At 62.2% G+C, this 17,460-nt stretch overlaps 1 protein-coding gene across 1 annotated transcript; it reads right to left on the bottom strand.

The window, feature by feature from the left end:
* Positions 1-6,662: 6,662 nt before the first annotated feature.
* On the bottom strand, positions 6,663-17,032 carry ABCA7 (ATP binding cassette subfamily A member 7). Its single transcript, XM_057540480.1, has 32 exons — positions 16,967-17,032; positions 16,786-16,879; positions 16,452-16,622; positions 16,247-16,366; positions 16,019-16,095; positions 15,540-15,717; positions 15,194-15,403; positions 14,991-15,105; positions 14,301-14,466; positions 13,987-14,159; positions 13,478-13,654; positions 13,013-13,124; positions 12,578-12,799; positions 12,400-12,486; positions 12,278-12,357; positions 11,872-11,984; positions 11,467-11,638; positions 10,969-11,100; positions 10,789-10,868; positions 10,389-10,526; positions 10,026-10,210; positions 9,864-9,936; positions 9,304-9,524; positions 9,005-9,065; positions 8,699-8,803; positions 8,468-8,622; positions 8,120-8,244; positions 7,939-8,037; positions 7,474-7,761; positions 7,201-7,233; positions 6,874-7,087; positions 6,663-6,824 (listed from the first exon to the last, which is right to left on the bottom strand). Exons 1-32 carry the CDS (start codon positions 17,030-17,032, stop codon positions 6,663-6,665), a joined length of 4,404 nt encoding a protein of 1,467 aa, XP_057396463.1.
* Between the last annotated feature and the right edge of the window lie 428 nt (positions 17,033-17,460).

Genomic DNA, 17,460 nt, shown 5'->3' on the forward strand with positions numbered 1-17,460 from the left:
TTTTGGACAAGCATGCAGCCTGACGCATGGACACATGTGCGTAGGGCTTCACACCACGACTTCTCTTTATTTCCTCCAGGGCAGCAACCCCTCAGGGAGTCTGGGTCCCGGCTCCAGCCCCTCTGCCCTGCCTTGGTCACTCCCAGGGCCTCCCACCAGCTCCACGGAGGAGAGGGAGGCTCAGAGCACCGTCCCGGCCATGCTGTGGTCATCGAGGAACTCGGTGATGAGTCTGGGGGTCTGCGGGCCTGGCACAGGGTCCGCCCCCACTTCTGCCTCCTGCTCGTCCCCCTCCTTCCCTGATCCTTGGAGAGGTACAGGAATACCTAGTGCTGGGCAGCCCAAGGAAACAGGAGGGGAGGTCAGCTTGAGGGTCTGGCCCCCATCCCCACCTTTACCACCAGCCCTGTCCTGGCGCAGTGGTCACCTCCTCCAGCGTGGTCTGCCTCACAGAGAAGTCCTCCACACTGTGCTCTGCGCCACGTGCTGCCAGCTCTCCAAAGGGGCGCGCCAAGGCGCAGCGCCTTCCCAGAGGCAGCTGGAAGCGCAGGCGGCCACCGTGAACCTCCCGCAGCTCGGCCCCCGGGAACGTGGCTGCCACGAAGGCTGCCGCCGACTTGGTCTGAGACACGGGCACCCGCAGGGTCAGCGTGTGGCCAGCCCCGAACCTGTGGTGGGGTGGGGTGGGGTGGGGTGGAGTGGAGTCCCTCAGCCCACTCTTCCCTAAGACCCACCCACACCACCCTCCAGCTCTCTCCTAGCCCCACCCCTATACCTGGCTCCTCTTGACCCCCTGCCAACACACCTGACCCCAACCCCTGCTCGTCCTCGCCCCTCCTACATGCTCATCCCTACACTAACTCTGCTTCTCCCAGGCCCCGCCCACACAATGCCACGCCCAAGTCCAAGCTCTGGGCCACGCCCACTTGCAGACCTCCTCGTGTCCCCGCCCATGGACCCATCCTCAGCCATCAGACCTCATTCCCCCTCTCATCCTGGACAGTCCATGATCCTTGTCTCTTCCCCGCTGAGAGCCAACTTGGCCCCGCGTGATCTCCCCTCCGGCCCCACCTACACCCCCACCCGGATCTGCCTGCACCCAGGCCTTGAAGCCTCACCCCACTCACCGGCCCTGGAGGTGCTGCGCGCTGCCCAGGCAGCGGAACCGCCGTTCACCATGATGGCCAGGCGTGTGCAGAGCGCCTCACACTCCTCCATGCTGTGGGAGCCCGGAGCCGTGAGCTCTGGCCAGGCCTGGATGGGCGGTGCCGGGCACTGGGCTGCTCCTGCTGGGGACCCTCACCCTCCAGCTCTGGACCACCCTGTGCTCTGAACACTTCCTGTCGGGCCCAGACTGCTCTGTTCCCCGGGCCGGGTACCACCTCCGTGTGTTCTCCCACTCAGGCCTGGCATCCTCCCCCAAGGGAGGACCACCCCATCCCCTGTGACCCTGGGATCTGAAAGCCTCTAGCTCGGGCCTGGTCCACCTATCTCCCCCGGCTGGAGCACCTGGACCCGCAGACCCAGGCGTCCGGTTTGGGGCCCACCTGTGTGAGGTGAGCACCATAGAGCGGCCCTCCGGCACCACGGCCAGAAGGCTGTTCCAGAGGAAACGCCATGCACCGGGGCCCATGCCAGGGGTGGCTCATCCTGGGAGTGGGGAGATGCTTAAGCATGGCCCTGTCCCGCCCCTACTCTGCGCACACACCCCCCTGTCCTCCCCCTCACATACCAGAAAGACCACAGCTGGATCCCCCACCAGAGCCACGGCTGTCGCCAGTTTCCGCTTGTTGCCACGGCTGTAGGTGCCCGCGGGCCTGTCCGCATACTGAGGGAGGCTCAGGCGCCCCAGGCCCGAGCTTGCTGTCTGTGGCGGGAGGAAGTGGGAGTAGCAGAGTGAGCATGTGGTGGGGGGCCGGGTCAGAGTAGGGGGACCAGAGTGAGCAGGGGGGCCAAGATAGTGGGGGTCAGAGAATGGGGGGCCAGAGTGAGGAGGAGGGCCAGAATGAGGGGGGGCAGAGTGAGCATGGGGGAGCAGGGTGAGTGGGAGGGGCTAGGGCGAGGAAGGGGGTGGAAGATAACTAAAGAGGGTGGGGCCAGAGCGAGTACAGGGGCGGGACTGCTACCTGGGGGCGGGGCTAGAGTAAGGGAGAGGCAGGACCTGGCCCAGGGCAGGAAGCCACCAGGAAGCCCTAAGCAGGACGTGAGTAGGCGAGGCCATAGCCAGAAGGGTCAAGGAGGGAAGGGGTGGGTCTCTAAGCAGGGAGGACTGTGGGAAGGGGAGGTAGACCCAAGTGAGTATGCAGGAGCTGGGGGAGGGCAGGGGCGGGGCCAGAGGACCAAGCATGGGTGGACCTGGACTCAGGGTATGGCCAAGGAGCACCAGGGTAGGCTGTGGTCCAGGGGCGGGGTTGGGGGCAGAGACCGGAGGGGTTGGTTGTGGGGAGTGTCACCTGGGCAACCTGGGCCTCGGGACACCGCGCAGGCGTGCAAACAGCTCCAGGTGCTCGCGGCCGGTCAGCAGCTCGAAGATGGCATCCGACTGAGGGCAGTAGCCCATGCGGCAGTGAGTTGCGGCTGGTTCCCGGGCCACGCTGGGGATGGGGAACAGGGAGCTTCAGGAACTAGCTGGGCCCCAGCCATGCTGGGGGCAAGCAGGGGTCTCAGGGCCCACCCACCCTGGTAAGGGACAGAAGGTGTCTCAGGGCCAGGTCCACCCTGCAGGGGTGTGGGGGTCAGGGACTCAAACCCCACTCGGTCCGTGCATGCAAAGGCGGGGGTGGGGAGGAACAAGGGCTCCCGAGCCCCTCACCTGTGGCCTGCCAGCACCACCTCGCCCCCGCTGGGCACCGTATCCCCGGTCACCATGTGGAACGTGGACGTTTTCCCCGCTCCGTTCATGCCCAGCAGCCCGAAACACTGCGGGTACACCCAGAGACGGTACTTACAGAGGCCTGGACACTTGTCCCAGCATCTCTGATTTCTGGGGGTGGGTTTCTCAGTTTCCACCTGGAGGGCTGTGGCCAAGGGGACCCCTGGGGCAGATACTGGGGTGTGTGAGTAGACATAAAGCTGTCACATAGCAGGAATTCTGGTTGGCACACAGCATGTGTTTAATCAATCCTGGCACGCAGTAGGTATCCTATAAAGGTCACACACAGCCAGTGCTCCATAAATATCGAGGCAGGAGATTTCAGAATGTTTCCTGCCATGCAGTGGGTACCTGATGGCAATGGCACCTGGTGAGAATTCATGCTGGGTGCGCAGTCAGCCCAAGGTGGAGAGGTTGGCTGCACACAGTAGGCACTTGCTAAAGAGTGACTATAACACTAACACACCACACGTGTGCAGAGGTATGTGCCAGCCCCTAGAAGGTGGCCAGTAAACGGCCCACAGCAGAAAAGTTTGCACAAAGCAATTGCTTGAATGTGAACTGGTACAAAGCAGGTGCCTACTAAATATTGGTTGTTAGCAAGTGCTTGATACATATATAGTAGGGGCTCAATAAGTGCTGTTGGTTTGATAAAAGTTGATCATCACAAAGGTGACATTCAATACACTTTTGGTACACACAAGGGGGCTCAGTAATGCTTTAGTGTATACAACTGGTACTCAATAAGTGCTGGCACATAGTAGGTGCTTGATTAAGGTAGCAGGCACGTGTATGGGAGCCCAATAGATGCTCAATAATAAATCTGTCCTCACTAGGATCTTATTAATACCTTATTGCACACAGTAGGGATCAATAAATGTAAGCATGCAGTAGGTGCTTAATGAGATTTGTTGGCTCAAAATAGGACTTCAAATATTGGCAGGCAGTAGGTACTCAATAAAAGTGCACAGTAAGTGCTCAATAAAGGGCAACAGGCTCACAGTAGGTGTTCAGTAGAAGGAGATAGGCACAAACACAGTAAAGACCACTGGGTGCACAGTAGGGCAGCCTCTCACCCCTGCACCAGGACCTCCAGCCTGGACTTACCTCACCAGGGGGGATCCCCAGACACAGGCGGTCGACAGCCGGTGTCCTCTGCCCAGGGTACACCTGGGAGGGATGCAGGTCCATGAGAAAGGTGGGTGGGCCAGTGGGAGCCGCCCACCCCAGCACTCTGCACCCACCTTGGTCAGGTCCCTCAGCACCAACACGTCCCCCTGGGTGGCTCCTTGTACCACCCGTCCCCACTCACGGGCCACATCCTCATCCTCCTCTCCCAGGGAGGGCAGCAGCCTCAGCTTAGGTCTGAGGACAGAGACATGAGTGGGCCCAAAGCCAGGTCCCAGCCCCTACCACCCTCCGTGGTCCCCACTGACTGTGGCAGGAGGCAGTTGTGGTGCTGCAGCAGGAGTGTAAAGAGTAGGAAGATGGCCTGTATCAACATGGCCAAGAGGTTCTTGCCGACCACCTCCCAGCGCAGGGGTGACTGGAACTGCCCATCTCCTGTGAGGACATGAAGGAGGGATTGGGTCATTTTAGGGGTTTGGTTTCTGGGCCTCTCCCCATTCAGGTCACCTTGGGTTCTTAAGGGAAAGGACCAAGCTGAATAGGCCACCCAACTGGGGTCTAATTGGCATGGAAAACAGCGGCATCGGGGCTTCCCTGGTGCCACAGTAGTTAAGAATCTGCCTGCTAATGCAGACGACATGGGTTCGAGCCCTAGTCCGGGAAGATCCCACATGCTGCAGAGCAATGAGGCCCATGTGCCACAACTACTGAGCCTGCACTCTGGAGCCCGTGAGTCACAACGGCTGAGCCCGTGCGCCTGGAGCCCGTGCTCCACAACAAGAGAATCCACCGCAGTGAGAAGTCCGTGCACCGCAACGAAGAGTAGCCCCCGCTCGCTGCAACTAGAGAAAGTCCGCGCACAGCAACAAAGACCCAATGCAGCCAATAAATTAATTAATTAAATAAATCTATTAAATATATATATATATATATAAGATAAAAAGAAAAGAAAAAGAAAACAGCGGTATCACCACCTCCCTTATTTAGGACCTTAGACCTCTTACGATGTGATCAAATGGAATTAGATTTTATGGCTGCTTTGCTGCACGTCTAACTTGGCCCTCCAGCCCTTGGGGGCCACCTAAGACCTCCAGGTCTCTTCCTGGGGCCTACTGTTTGTCCCTACCCTATAGAATTGACTCTCATCTGGCACTTCCCCACCTGGAGGGAAGTTCTCACCCAAGCGCTCAGAAGCGTCAGCCATGGCCTGGTTCCTCACCATGTCGATGAGCCCCCAGCCCAGGCAGAAGTGAGGAAAGATAAGGAAGACCCATTTCAGGATCCAGCTCACCTCCTGTAACTTCTACTCAGGGGCAGGAAGAAGGAGGTGGGTAAGGGGCCAAGGCTGATGCCCAGTCCAACTCCAGCCCAAGGCCCAGCCTTGTCGGGTCCCACCTGATCAGAGAAGAGCTCGAGCACAAAGGTGGCCATGCTGCCGTTGATGCCGATAAAGAGGTTGAAGCAGGTGAGCACCACGTAGGCCATGCTGGGCATGGAGAAGAAGAAGGAGGCTGGGTACATGAGCGGTGTGATTGACCAGCTGAGGGGTAACAGGAGCCACTGTTACTGCCAGACAGGGGCTGAGCAGCCCTGAAAGGAATACAGATCTCCCTTCCTAATTCTGTGTTGTAGGCCTCTATAACGTGGATCAGGCCAAGATGAGCTTTTAAGGCCACCTCGGCACACCACTGAATTAGATCCTACTTGGGTTCACTTCAGAGCTCCATACCCTCTCCTTAGGAGCTGCTACAGAGCCCCATCTCCCTCAACAGTGTTGGGGGGGGGTCAGTAAGAACAGGCCCTGAAGGGCTAGGGCCCTCACCCATACAGTACTAGCAGCAGCAGGAGGGCAGGCAGGTTGGCAGGAGCCATGTACGCCCTCTGCTGGAAGGCCAGAAAGATGAGCACCACAATGGACACTGGCACCAAGTAGTTACACTGCATTGGAGATGGCAGTTTCCCCCCTCAGTGTGCAGGGGTGGGAACTGGTACCCTCGGCACTGTGCCCCACCCTGACCTCCTCCCTGTGCTTTGGGTAGCAGGACATGAGGTCTCCCACAATCCCCAAGACTTCACTTGGGCCATCCTAGACAAGTCCCTGCCCAGAAAGGGCCAGAAGGGGCAGTGGCAAGTGGTGGCGGGGCCCCCACCCCTCCAGGCAGTCCCCGCACCATGTCCCAGAGAAAGTTGCGGATCCAGTAGAGAGTGGGGGGCAGGCCCCCCACACACTGCAGGTGTTTGGCTCGGGTGACACGCTCATCGATGAGGACAAGGGTGAAGCTGGCCGGGACAAAGGACATGGCGAAGACCACGCAGATGGAGACAAGCACGTTCACTGAGGAGGCCATCCTGGGGGCGAGGGTACATGAGCTGTTCAGAGGGGAATTGTGCACACCATTGATGGGACAGAGGTTCTCAGGGCTGGGCACGGATGGGGGAGATGACCTGAGCCATTTCGGGTCATTAGGCAGGGTGAGGTTTTCCAGGTCTCTAGTAGAATAAAAGTTGATGTGATGAGGATGTGCAGGCAGCTGGGGGAGACTGGAGCCCATGGAGCCTGATGATGTCCCATTACCCTGGCCTAGGGAGCGGAGAGGGGCAGTTCCTGTTCCCCATTTACACAGCAAGAGCATGGCAGAGCGTAAATCCAACTCCCACGGCCTCAGACAGCTGCTCCTTGGTGAGGTTCAGGGGGGTGATTGAGCGTGGTGATACTGTGGGCATGGTGGGCAGGGCTTGGCAGCAGGCGGGCACGTAGCAGAGCGTTGTTGGCTCGGTTGACAAAGGCCACCATGGCATGCCAGCCCTTGTTGTTGAACCAGATCTGTGGTAGGGTCAGGGTCAAGGGGTCAGCGTGCTGGGGTCAGACCTACGCCCAGCAGCGCCAGCCCACCACTCCCAGTTCCCAGCTTGAGGCCCTTCTGAGTGTCCAGACCAAGAGCCCAAGCTGTGAAATTGTTCAGGATGCGGTCAAGGGCCCCGCCCAGTTGGGGGCTCAGCAGTGCCCACAGCTCCTCCACAGAGCGGCCCACCTCAAGCCCCGAGGGCAGGCCCGGGTCTCGGCCCCCCAGGGAGAAACCCCCATACCTGTGAGGCAGTGGAGGAGGGGCAGCTGAGGGTCGAGGAGGATGGGGTGGCAGGTCCCCCAGCAGGCAGGCAGAGGGCACAGGAATGGAATCCAGGCAGGGGACACTCCTCACCTGACCTCGTTCACCCACTTCTTGGTCTTCAGGCTGTGAGAGAGACAGACACACAGACAGAAAGATGAGTGACACAGAGACAGAGAGATGCTGGGGACTTGAGTTGCGTGAGATAAATAAAAAGGATGAGGCATGGAGGGCTCCCAGGAGGCCCCAGCCAGGAACCCCAGGCTGGACATCCCCCTCTCCCCAACCTCCCCCAGGACCAGAACACTTCCTCCACCTGAGGACCCATGCTACGGCCCGGCACGCCAAGTCCAGGGCAGTGCTCACCCCTGGCGCACCAGGCGTGGGTAGGTCTTGACCAGGAAGTCAGACAGGTTCCGGCCTGTTAGGTTCTGGACCACTTCGCCCGAGCTGGTCGGTGCCTGGGGAGGCGGGGGGCCGCCGGCCGCAGCAGGACAGTCGGGCAGCAGGCTGTGGGCACCAGGCTGGCTGCACTGGCAGGCAGGGGACGGAGACTCCAGAGTCCAGTTGCCGTTGGCCAAGACCTTAGCCACATCTACAGGAACCTCGGGCACCGAGAACTGGCAGACGGCAGGCTGTGTGCACTCAGGTGCCCTGCGGGGGTGGGTGCAGGGCTGGGGCACCCGGCTTCCAGGGCTCCTGGAATGTGGGGGCGCCCAGCTCCCAAGCAGGCATGGGGGATACCTGAGGCACCCTGAGGCCCACTGGCCAGAGCCCAGATAGGGAAACTGAGGCCAGAGAGGAGAAAGGTCCAGGCTGGCGGGCCCTCACCTGTTGGAGTTATTTTTCAGGTAAGTCTCCTCCAATCCGGCCTCTTCCAGCAGCGCCTCGAGCAGGCGGGCACGTTCAGGGTGCCCTGGGGCATCCTCGCTGCGCAAAGAGGGCGCAGGTCAGGGCTGTAACCACAGGCCCCTGGCACTCCCACCACCAGGCCCCTCTCCTCTGCACCCACCTGAAGAAGGACACTTGGGCGCCGTACATGCTGGGACTGAGCTGCAGAGCCGGGTAGTATCTGAAAGGAGGCATAATGAGACTAAACACCAGTGCCAAGCCCACGAAGAGGGCAGGCAGCACAATCTGAAGGACCAGCCCATCAGCTGCCCTCCCGGTCTGCCCTCCAAGCTTGCCTGCACCCTTCCCTGATCCCGCTCTAGAACCATCCATGGCTCCCCAGTGTTCTCAATAAAAGTGTTCAGAGTGGGGGATACGCCTGGTGTTAGGCTGTTGAATTAGGTCACAGAGTGGAGAACAGGCACTCAGGGTCCCCCACACGCCCTCCTGGGTGCCTGGTCCCCCTCACCTGTGCGAACAGGCCACGGTGGCTGCAGCGGGCAAGCAGGAAGCGCTTGAGAAGCAAGGCCCGGAGCTGCTGGTGGGTCAGCGCCCAGCCTTGTACATGGCCTGCGGCGTCTGGCCCAGAGCCCTGCAAGGCCTGTGTCTCAGGAGCAGATCCCACTGTGAGGGATGGGAGGGTCAGTGCTCATGCCCTGGGGACCAGGAGGGGCCACAGAGCCGGGTGGGGACAACTCACCCGGCCCCCCATTCTCCAGGGCTGACTCCTCTGGCGGAATCTGGAGCCTTGCAGTCGCGTCCAGATGAGCAACGCCTGAGCATGGGTGCCGCCTGGGCCTACCATCTGCGGAGTTACCGGTGTTGGGGTCAGGGTCAGGGTTAGTGTTCAGCCTGCGGTCTGGGCTAACATCAGGGCTCACAATAGAGGGGTCAGGAATCAGGGATGGAGGTCAGGGCTATGCCTTGGGCCACGTCAGCCAGGAATGGGGACTTGGTCTAAAGTCAGGTCCAACTCTTGACTAGGGTGAGGGATCAGGACAGGGACCTGCGGCTGCACCCTCTGGGCCTGTGTCCACAGCACAGTCCTCCACCACCTTCAGGAAGATCTGGGGAGACAAAGCAGGGGGCTCAGAGCCTGGGGACACAGGGGAGGGAGGGGGACTCAAGAGCCACCACCCCTCATACACTGGGGGTCCCCAGGCCTCCCGGAGGGTCCATGAGTCTCCAGGCTTCTGTATGTGCCCTGCCTCCGCCATGGGACTCCCAGCTGTCAATAGGCAGACTCCTCTTCATCCTTCCAAGCACCACCTCCTCCAGGCAGCCCTCCTCCTGCCAACCCCACACCTCCCCCAGGAGCCACACCTCCTCCAGGCTGGTGTCGGAGATCCCGAAGCCGGCCAGTCCCAGCTCCCCCAACCGCTGGTCCAGCTTGCGGAAGAGCTCAGGGAAGCTACCGTCCAGGGCGCCCTGGTAGGGCAGCGCCAGCACCAGCTCATGTGGCAGCTCTTTGACCAGCCGTGCCCCAGGCACGTGGCTCTGCACCAGGGCCAGCAGCTGGGCCACACCTGGGCAGGCAGCAGGGCATGTCAGGCGCCCTGGAGGCGTGGGCAGCCCTGGCTCCTGCCCCGCCCCTCCTATCCCTGACCCCCTGGAGAAGGGGCTTGGGTGACCCATGAGGGACCTGTCCCTGAGGGCAGAGGACATCAGGATTAGGTACCCAAGGGCAGGACTTGACCCGGGGTCAGAGCCAGAGTTCACCCAGGGTCAGAGTCCAGGAGTAGGTCCATGTGTCGGCTCAGCCCGGGGTCAGGGGTCAAGCCCGGGGTTTTGAAGCTCTGTTGCCCTGAACCAAGCCACTGCCACCCACCAGCCCCTCACTCTGGCTCTCTCAACCCAGCCCTCACCGGCAGTGCTGGCCTGGCTGCCTGGCTCCCTTTCCTGCCCAGGATTCATGTTGTCCTTCAAGTCAGTGTCACCCTGCGGGCAGAGGGGCACCAACTGCCATGGCCATCAGGGCTGGCCAGAGCCTTGAGGGCCAGGGGTCGGAGGTCAGCTCCAGCCCTCACCTTTTTGCTGGTGGCCGGGGCTGGGGGACCCTTCACCAGTGTCAGGTAGTATCTGGAGCCCAAGTGACGCTGCAGGAAGAGCGGGGAGCCACAGCAGCACAAGCGGCCGCCCGCCACCACTGCCACATGGTCTCCCGACAGCTCTGCCTCATCCAGGTGGCAGGTGGAGAGGATCAATGTGCGATCTGGGCATGGGACCCAACCCACTCATGCCATCAGGCTGCTGAAGCTGTGGTCTCTGTCCCATACAGTGAACTCCTACTCATCCCTCAAAACCCCATCCCCCAACACCTCTTTGTCAGAAACATCTTCTGGCCTCTCAAGCAGAATCCAGGGGAACCTCATGCCACCCCCAATTCGTACCATCATGGTATTTGAGCAGCAGCTCCCGAATGTCTCGACGGGAAGCAGGGTCCACACCAGCTGTGGGCTCATCCAGGATAATGACTTGGGAGCCACCCACAAAGGCAATGGCCACTGAAAGCTTCTGCTGCATCCCACCTAGGTTGGGACAGGGGTTGGGATCTCAGCAGGACCCACAGGCTTGGGCAGGGCTACCTCCCTTCTCCCTGCGCCTCTCCCTACCCACCTGGACCTCGGTTCCTGTCTCCTCTGGCATCCCACCATCCTCAGGATAAAGCCCTAGCCCCCTCCCCATCCTCATCTCTGCAGACCCAGAGGCTCCTCCCCAGGTTGGGCTCACCGGAGAGGTGGCGAGTCTGTGCATGCCGCTTGGGGACCAGTCCCACATCCTACATCAGACGGTCCTGCTCAGGGCCCACGGCAGCTGCACTCAGACCCTTTAACCACTCATAGAACCAGACGTGCTCATCCATGGTCAGCCTGTGGCCATGGGCAAAAGACAGGGTGGCTACCATGGTGGGCAGAGGCCCAGAGAGCACCCAGCCCCCCATTGCCATGCCCCAGGCCCACTAAGACGCACATGTCAAACAGCACACTGTACTGTGGGCAGACTCCCAGGTGGGGCTGGATGGCTGCCATGTTGGATCGGACATCGTGACCCAGGACACAGGCAGAGCCAGCAGTGGGTGGGAAGAGGCCGCTCAGGATGGACCTGGGGGTGTAGGGATCGCAGAGCAGTTGCTCCTTCAGAGGGGGAAACTGAGGTTCCCAGAGAAGAGGTACCACCACATATAGGGCACCTACTGTATGCCCAGACCGAAAGAGTATTATGTTCCCATTTTACAGGGGAAGGAAAATGAGGCTCAGAGAAAATACTTATCACCTACCTATTGCGTATCCAAAGTGAACTTGGGGTGGGGGGATCCAAAGTGAACTGGGGAGGGGGGTGTCCTGCCCTCACTGTACAGATAAGGACCTTCTGACCCCAGATGTCCTTCCCCTTGAACAGGTGTGCAAGCTGAGGCCCTGGAGGGCGGGAAGAGAAGAACTGGGGGGGAGGGGAGCGACGGCTGCTCACAGCATGGTCGTCTTGCCAGCCCCATTGTGGCCCAGGAAGGCGGTAATGAGGCCCTGGTAGAAGTCCAGGCTGAGCCCGTGCAGGGCCGGCTGCGGGTTGCCAGGAAAGCGCTTTTCCAGGCTCCGTATGGAGACCCCTGGAATCAGGCCAGGGGGCGCCTCTTCCACCAGCACTGGGGAAGGAGGGCAGACTCAGCCATGGGAGCCCCCAGAGCCCTGGGGGCCGTTCAAGCTGGTCTGTGGAGTCGGAGACTTGTGGGGCAGGGGTCTGTAGGAGTTAGGGGAGCCTCAGGGGGCCTGGAGAACTGGGGGTGTCCAGAGGATTGTGATCCGCAGGAACCTGGGTTTTGGGGGGGGCCTGGGGATCCAGACAGGGAAGTGGCTGCTAAGGTCTGTCGGGCCTCACCCTTGGGGTCCTGTGGGGCAGGGGGCGGGGCGGGGCCCTTGGGGGTCTGAGGCCCAAACCAGTAGCTCCTCCGAAAAGTAAAGTTCCACGGTTCAGGGATCTCCCGTACTCGCCTGTGGGGAGTGGTGCTCAGTTACCCCTTGAGCCCATTCCCCTGGAGTGCGCCGGCTGCGGGCCATACCCCTGGGATTAGGGCATCCAGGTAGGAGGTAATCAGGAAGCGCCGCCCACCCGCCCCAGACCATCCCTCAAACGCAGCCACCTGTGCGCATGTGCTCCGGTGCCAGGAATCCCCACCCTCTCACCTCCGGCTTCCAGACCCCTAAGCCCCGCCCCATCCTGGGCCCCGCCCCATCCTGGGCCCCGCCCCTCAGCCCAGCCTCCCTTGCGCCTGGGCACCTCTTACGGCCCACCTGGGCACACGGCCGCCAGGTACCGAGTGGCGAGGCCATAGAGCGCAGCGTCGAGCAGCAGAAGACCCGAGACCTAGGCCAGGCTGAAGATATCGGCTGTAGGCCCAGTGCCCACGTTGTGCCACTGCGCACCCTCGCCCTGCTCCTCCAGCAGTTCCAGGCTCTCGCAGCCGAAGCCGAAGGCCACGGGCAACAGAAGGCTCTGCGGGTTGGGGCAGGTAGGTAGGTGGGTAGAAAGCAAGAGCAGCTGAGGGTGCCTCGCACCCCCGCACCCCACCCGACCCGGCTCTCACCGCGGCCACACGGCCGCCCACGGGCAGTTGGTCCAACCAGGCCACGCACAGCACGTAGGGCAGATAGAGCACGAAGTAGGCGAGGCCCTCGCAGGCGGCTACCAGGTTGGCTCGGGAGAAGAAGGCGCTCAGCAAGAAGCTCTGGACCACCGTGGCCACCTTGAAAGCCGCCAAGAACAGGAAGAGCACCACCGCGTGGCTGTAGGGGAGGATGTCCCCGAGCTGCAGGGAGACAAAGGCAGCTGGAAGGAGCGCACGGATTCGCCCAGGGACGCGCAACCCCGCGAGGCGCCCCCTGCCTGTTACCCTCCCGCGTACACGCGCACCCATTCTGGAGCCGGGAAGGCCGGGGTGCGCCCACATTGAGCACCAGCACGAGCAACGCGGTGCTGAGAAGGGCCCGAGACAGCTGAGGAACCAGCCCAGCCACAGCACGGCGCCACTGAGCCCCATGGCGTGCATCGTGCAGCGCAGCCGCGTCTCCTTCTCACGCACCACAGCCTTCACGGTCAGCGCCACCGAGTAGATCCAGGTCATCGTCAGGAACCTGAGGCAGTGGGCAGCTGGGGTGGAGGCCGGAGACCCCACGCTGCCCCTATCTGGCACGACAGTGCGCGCCCTGGGATCCCAAGGTGAGGCCCGCCGAGGACATTTGTCCTCCCTTATCATCAGACCCCTGATGGCGCCTCAGGATTCCGGCTGTTAGGCCACGTTCTCCCAGTGCCCGGAGACCCCTGACCCTCAGGAATCCCTGCTCCTCCCGCTACAAGTCACGGGGAGTGGTCCCTCTAAACTGTAGTTCTCAGCCTTGACTGCGTGAATATTCCAAACGGAACCCTGGCCGCACCCTGAGACCCGGGATCTGGCATCTGAGTGAATGAGTGAGGAGGGGGCGCTCACGCGTCGTTCACGTAGCACAGGTAGGGCATCTGCTGCAGGTAGAGGCCGGCGCGGGGCGCGGCTCCAGTGAGCACGCGCATGGCTGCACGCTCCAGCAGGTCCTGCAGGTACATGAAGCCGCCCCACACGTAGCGCAGGTCCATCAGCGGGTCAGCAGCCGGACCGGGGTCCCAAAATCTGATGGGAGTATGGGAGTGGCTGGGACCTGCCCATCACAACTTTAGCTCCGCCCTCACCTGCCTCCTCAATTACGCATGTAGCCCCACCTGCCAAGCAGCTCTAATCTTATCCCAGAAGCCGAGGTGTTGGGCCGCGCCCCTCACACCATAGGCTCCACCCACCGCAGGCCCCAATTGGTCTAAGGAGTCTTGGGCTCCACCTACCAAGGTCTATGGTAGGTGGGATGCTCCCTGGCATCCCCATTCCCTCGGCCCCGCCCACAAGGCCCCCCACCTGTCCCTGATCTTATTGGTTCTTGTGACGTCATCGATGTCCATGCGGATCTTGACGCGATCTTGATGCGCGCATGGCCAGGGCATGGGGACTGCGAGGAGTCCGGGAAGTCCTCAGGCTCCAGGAGGACGATGCCGGCCCAGAAACGGTGCTCGGAGAGCAGCTCCAGGGCCCGCTCCACCAGGGCAGCCTCTGAGGGCGCAGCCTCCAGCTTGTCCAGAGTCACGCACTGCGGAAGGGCCTGGGCGTGGGTACGAGGTCCCAGGGTCCTCCCCTGGGCCTGAGGGTGGAGCCACGTTTCCTCCTAGGAGTCCCACAGCAGGGCTGCCCCTCCCCTCAGAGAGATTTCCCCAGGTGGGCGGTCCCTCACCTCCATCACACGGCCCAGTGTGCCCACCAGGTGTCCCCCATCAGCATGGGCCTCCTGCCAGCTGCAGCCACCACTTCGGGGGTTCAGAAAGGCACGAAGAGCCTGCCTCCCCCAGGTCCTGGCCTGCAGCTCCTGGCTGCCATCTTCCTTTGATCTGCAGGAGCCTCTGGGTGGTGTCGGGGAAGGTGGGAGTCTGTTTAGGGCATTCAGGGCCTGTCACCCCTCTTCCCATCCCTGCGGCCGGGGCTCACCGTGGATACCACTTCCCAGCTCCACACCCTTGCCCAGAAGGCCCTGCCCTTTGCCCAAATCCTCAGCAGGGCGTGACTCTGCTGCCCAGCGTCCTGGCCCCACCTGCAGCCGCGCGACGGCCGGCGCTGTCATTTGCGAAGTTCAAGAGCGGGGCGCCCAGCAGCTCCCACACCTCCTGGATGCCCTTCAACAGCGCCAGCCCCTGGAAGGTTCAGTTCACCTGCAGGAGGCAGGCGCTGAGGTCTATGCCAACCTTGCCTGTTCACGACCCTTCCCTCCTCTGAGGACCCCTGCCCACCCCTCCTGCTTCCTCCTCTCTGCTGCATCCTGTGCCTCTGAGCGCTGCCTGCAACCTGGCAAACTCCTACCCCTTCTAGACCCCGCTTCCCGGACCCAGCCCAGGGGCAGCCCGTCTCCTGGGACCCCTCCCACCGTCACCTGGGCCGTGAGCTGAACACTACTTTCCCCAGGACCAGCGGCTTCAGGCGCCCCCAGAGCCGGCGGGACAGGGGGTGGGCGTCCAGGGCCCCCATCAGCTCAGTGCGGGTGGAGACTAGCACCAAGGGGTGCACCATGAGGCCCTGCGCCCGCCCACGTTCCGGCCCCACCTCCCCGGCTGGGAAGCCGGCTCGGCCACTCACTCAGGCTGTGGTGTGGCAGGGCCCGCACCGGCTCCTGCCCCACCAGCTCCTTCAGGTCACTGGCCTCGTACCAGGTGAGGGAGGGCCCGCCCGGCTTGCTGGGCCCCCTGGCACTGCACAGGGCTTCTGCCACCGCCTCCAGGGGGCCACCTGGCCCTTGGAGTCTCCACAGCAGCACCCACAGCTCCACCAGGCCGGCGGCGCCAGGAGCTGGAGATGGGTCACCAGAGGGCCCGGGCAGGCTTCCCTTCCACGTGGTCCCACCACCAAGCCTTAACCTGGGCAGGGGACTCCGCCAGGAGCACCCTCTCCCTCTCTTTCTGCCCAAGTGCCCCCCAAAACCTACTGAGGATAGGTGCCTGGGGCTGCCCTGTCACCTCCCCTTCCAGGCAGCCCACCCTTCCAGTTTCCTGGTTGGGGTAGAGGCTGCACGGGCCTCTTACCTCCTGGGCCAGGTCTTTTGCTGCTTCCACAAGGCTGTCTAAGGACTCCTGGGCCTGGCCCAGCACAAACACCAGGGATTCCTGGGGAGAAAGATGACAAGGTGACAACGACGTTCACTGCTGTCTCACTAGGGGTCCAGTACCTTGCCAAGCTCCCAGAGGGTCCATACTATCATAGGCCCCATTTTACAAACAGGGAAACTGAGGCTGCTAGGGGCACATGGGCTTGTTCAAGGTCTCAGGGCTGGAGTATAAGGGATATCATTCCAGGCACCAGGGACGGCCCAGGCAAAGGCCTGGAGGCTGGCCCACGAAGGGCAGGGTGGGACTCCATGAGAACAGCGTCCTGGGGTCCAGCTGGCCTTGCCCTGCCCCACCTCACCCCTTGCAGCAGTGTCCTCAGCAGCTCAGTGGCCAGGGACGGTCCCTCCTTGGGCTGGTCACTCAGCCGACGCCAGGCTGAGGGAGTAAAGCACAGAAGCCCAGGGTTAGGCAAAGCTTAACCCGAGACACGCCCCACCCCGTGCTTGTTTCACAGCCCAGCAAGTGGAGGCAGGTGGACGCTCAGAGCCCGGCCCTGCCCTGCCTCCCACAGGCCCTACCTTCTCACCTGCTCCTGCTCCACGTGCAGCCCTCAGCGTGGGCATCAGCTGCCTCAGGCTAGCCAGCATCCTGTGGGCCCTGGGGCCCCCCCAGAACAGCGGGGGCATCTGCCAGGAGCCGGGAGACCCTGGGGACAGAGAGAGGGTGGGAGGCGGTGGCTGGGCGGCCCTCCACCCACACACACCCGGCCGCTCCGGCTGCCACTGGCTTACAGGGAGTCCTGAAGTTGCTGAGAACGCCAGGCTCCTCGGCAGGCGTGGGCCGTGGGAAGCAGGTGTTGTTCACGTTGCAGATGAGGCCCTGGAGCCAAGGGACGGTACCCGCTGACGGCAGCGGCTTGTTGGGGAAATGGCCTGCGGGGACGCCGGACGTGGGCTTCTCGCCTGAGTCCACAGCGTGGTCACAGCCCCGGGGACAGAGTGCCCCTCTCAGCCATTATTCGAGTGCCCGGTCTGTGCTCCGGACTCTCACTGGGGCCCCTGTGCACAGGGTGACCACTGCTAACCCTAACCCTAACCCCAAAGTGCTGGACGCTGAGGGGCTTACATTCATGCTGCTCGAGTGGGGGGTGGGAATGGCGTACGGCCACCAGGATGAAGAAGAGAAAGATTGGCCACATCAGCTCCACCAAGAGCTGCATCTGCGGGGGCAGAACAGGCGGGGGGGAGTGGGGGACCGTGGGGGGCGCCCGGGCCGCCTCGCCCCGGCCCACCCGACCAGACATTACCGGCTGCCTCCTGCGGTACAGGAAATTATTCCAAAGCAGCAGCAGCAGCTGCGTCCAGAAGGCCATGGTGGGAATGGACAGGAGACAGGACTGAGGGGTCAGGCTAAGGACATACTGTGTGGCTGCTGGCAACTCCCGGTCCCTCTCTGAACCTCATCATCTCTCCATCGCGCAGGGTTCCTGGAAGCTCTGCTTAGAACCAAGCAAACAGTACGCGCTAATTAAAGGGGCTCCTGTCTCCCCGGGGGGGGCGGAGTAAGTAAGCCAATGGGAGCCCTGCCCGAATCCGTCCTCGCATCTGATTGGTTGCGGGCCCAGGGCTGCAGCTGGGGGCCCAAAGGCGATAAATTAATCCTGCAGGGGGCGGAGCCTAGGCTTAACTCTTTCCTCACCGGGCTCCACCCTAAGACCCCCTGGTGGGGCCTCCAGGTCCTGTTCCCCAGTCTCATCCCTAACTCGGGGAAGGATTCCCTCCCCCCCACCCCCCGCGCTCT

The sequence above is a fragment of the Balaenoptera acutorostrata genome, chromosome 2, assembly GCF_949987535.1.
Source record: "Balaenoptera acutorostrata chromosome 2, mBalAcu1.1, whole genome shotgun sequence".
NCBI lineage: Eukaryota > Metazoa > Chordata > Mammalia > Artiodactyla > Balaenopteridae > Balaenoptera > Balaenoptera acutorostrata.

What these genes read in the sequence shown, in the direction of transcription:
- ABCA7 (XM_057540480.1), bottom strand. Translation starts at nt 17,032, where the DNA reads ATGGCCTTCTGGACGCAGCTGCTGCTGCTGCTTTGGAATAATTTCCTG. An exon ending in CCCCGGCCACCAGCAAAAAG is followed by an intron (nt 9,937 to 10,025) that starts GTGAGGGCTGGA and finishes CTCTGCCCGCAG; the next exon opens with GGTGACACTGACTTGAAGGA. An exon ending in GTGGGCTGGCGCTGCTGGGC is followed by an intron (nt 6,825 to 6,873) that starts GTAGGTCTGACC and finishes ACCCTACCACAG; the next exon opens with ATCTGGTTCAACAACAAGGG.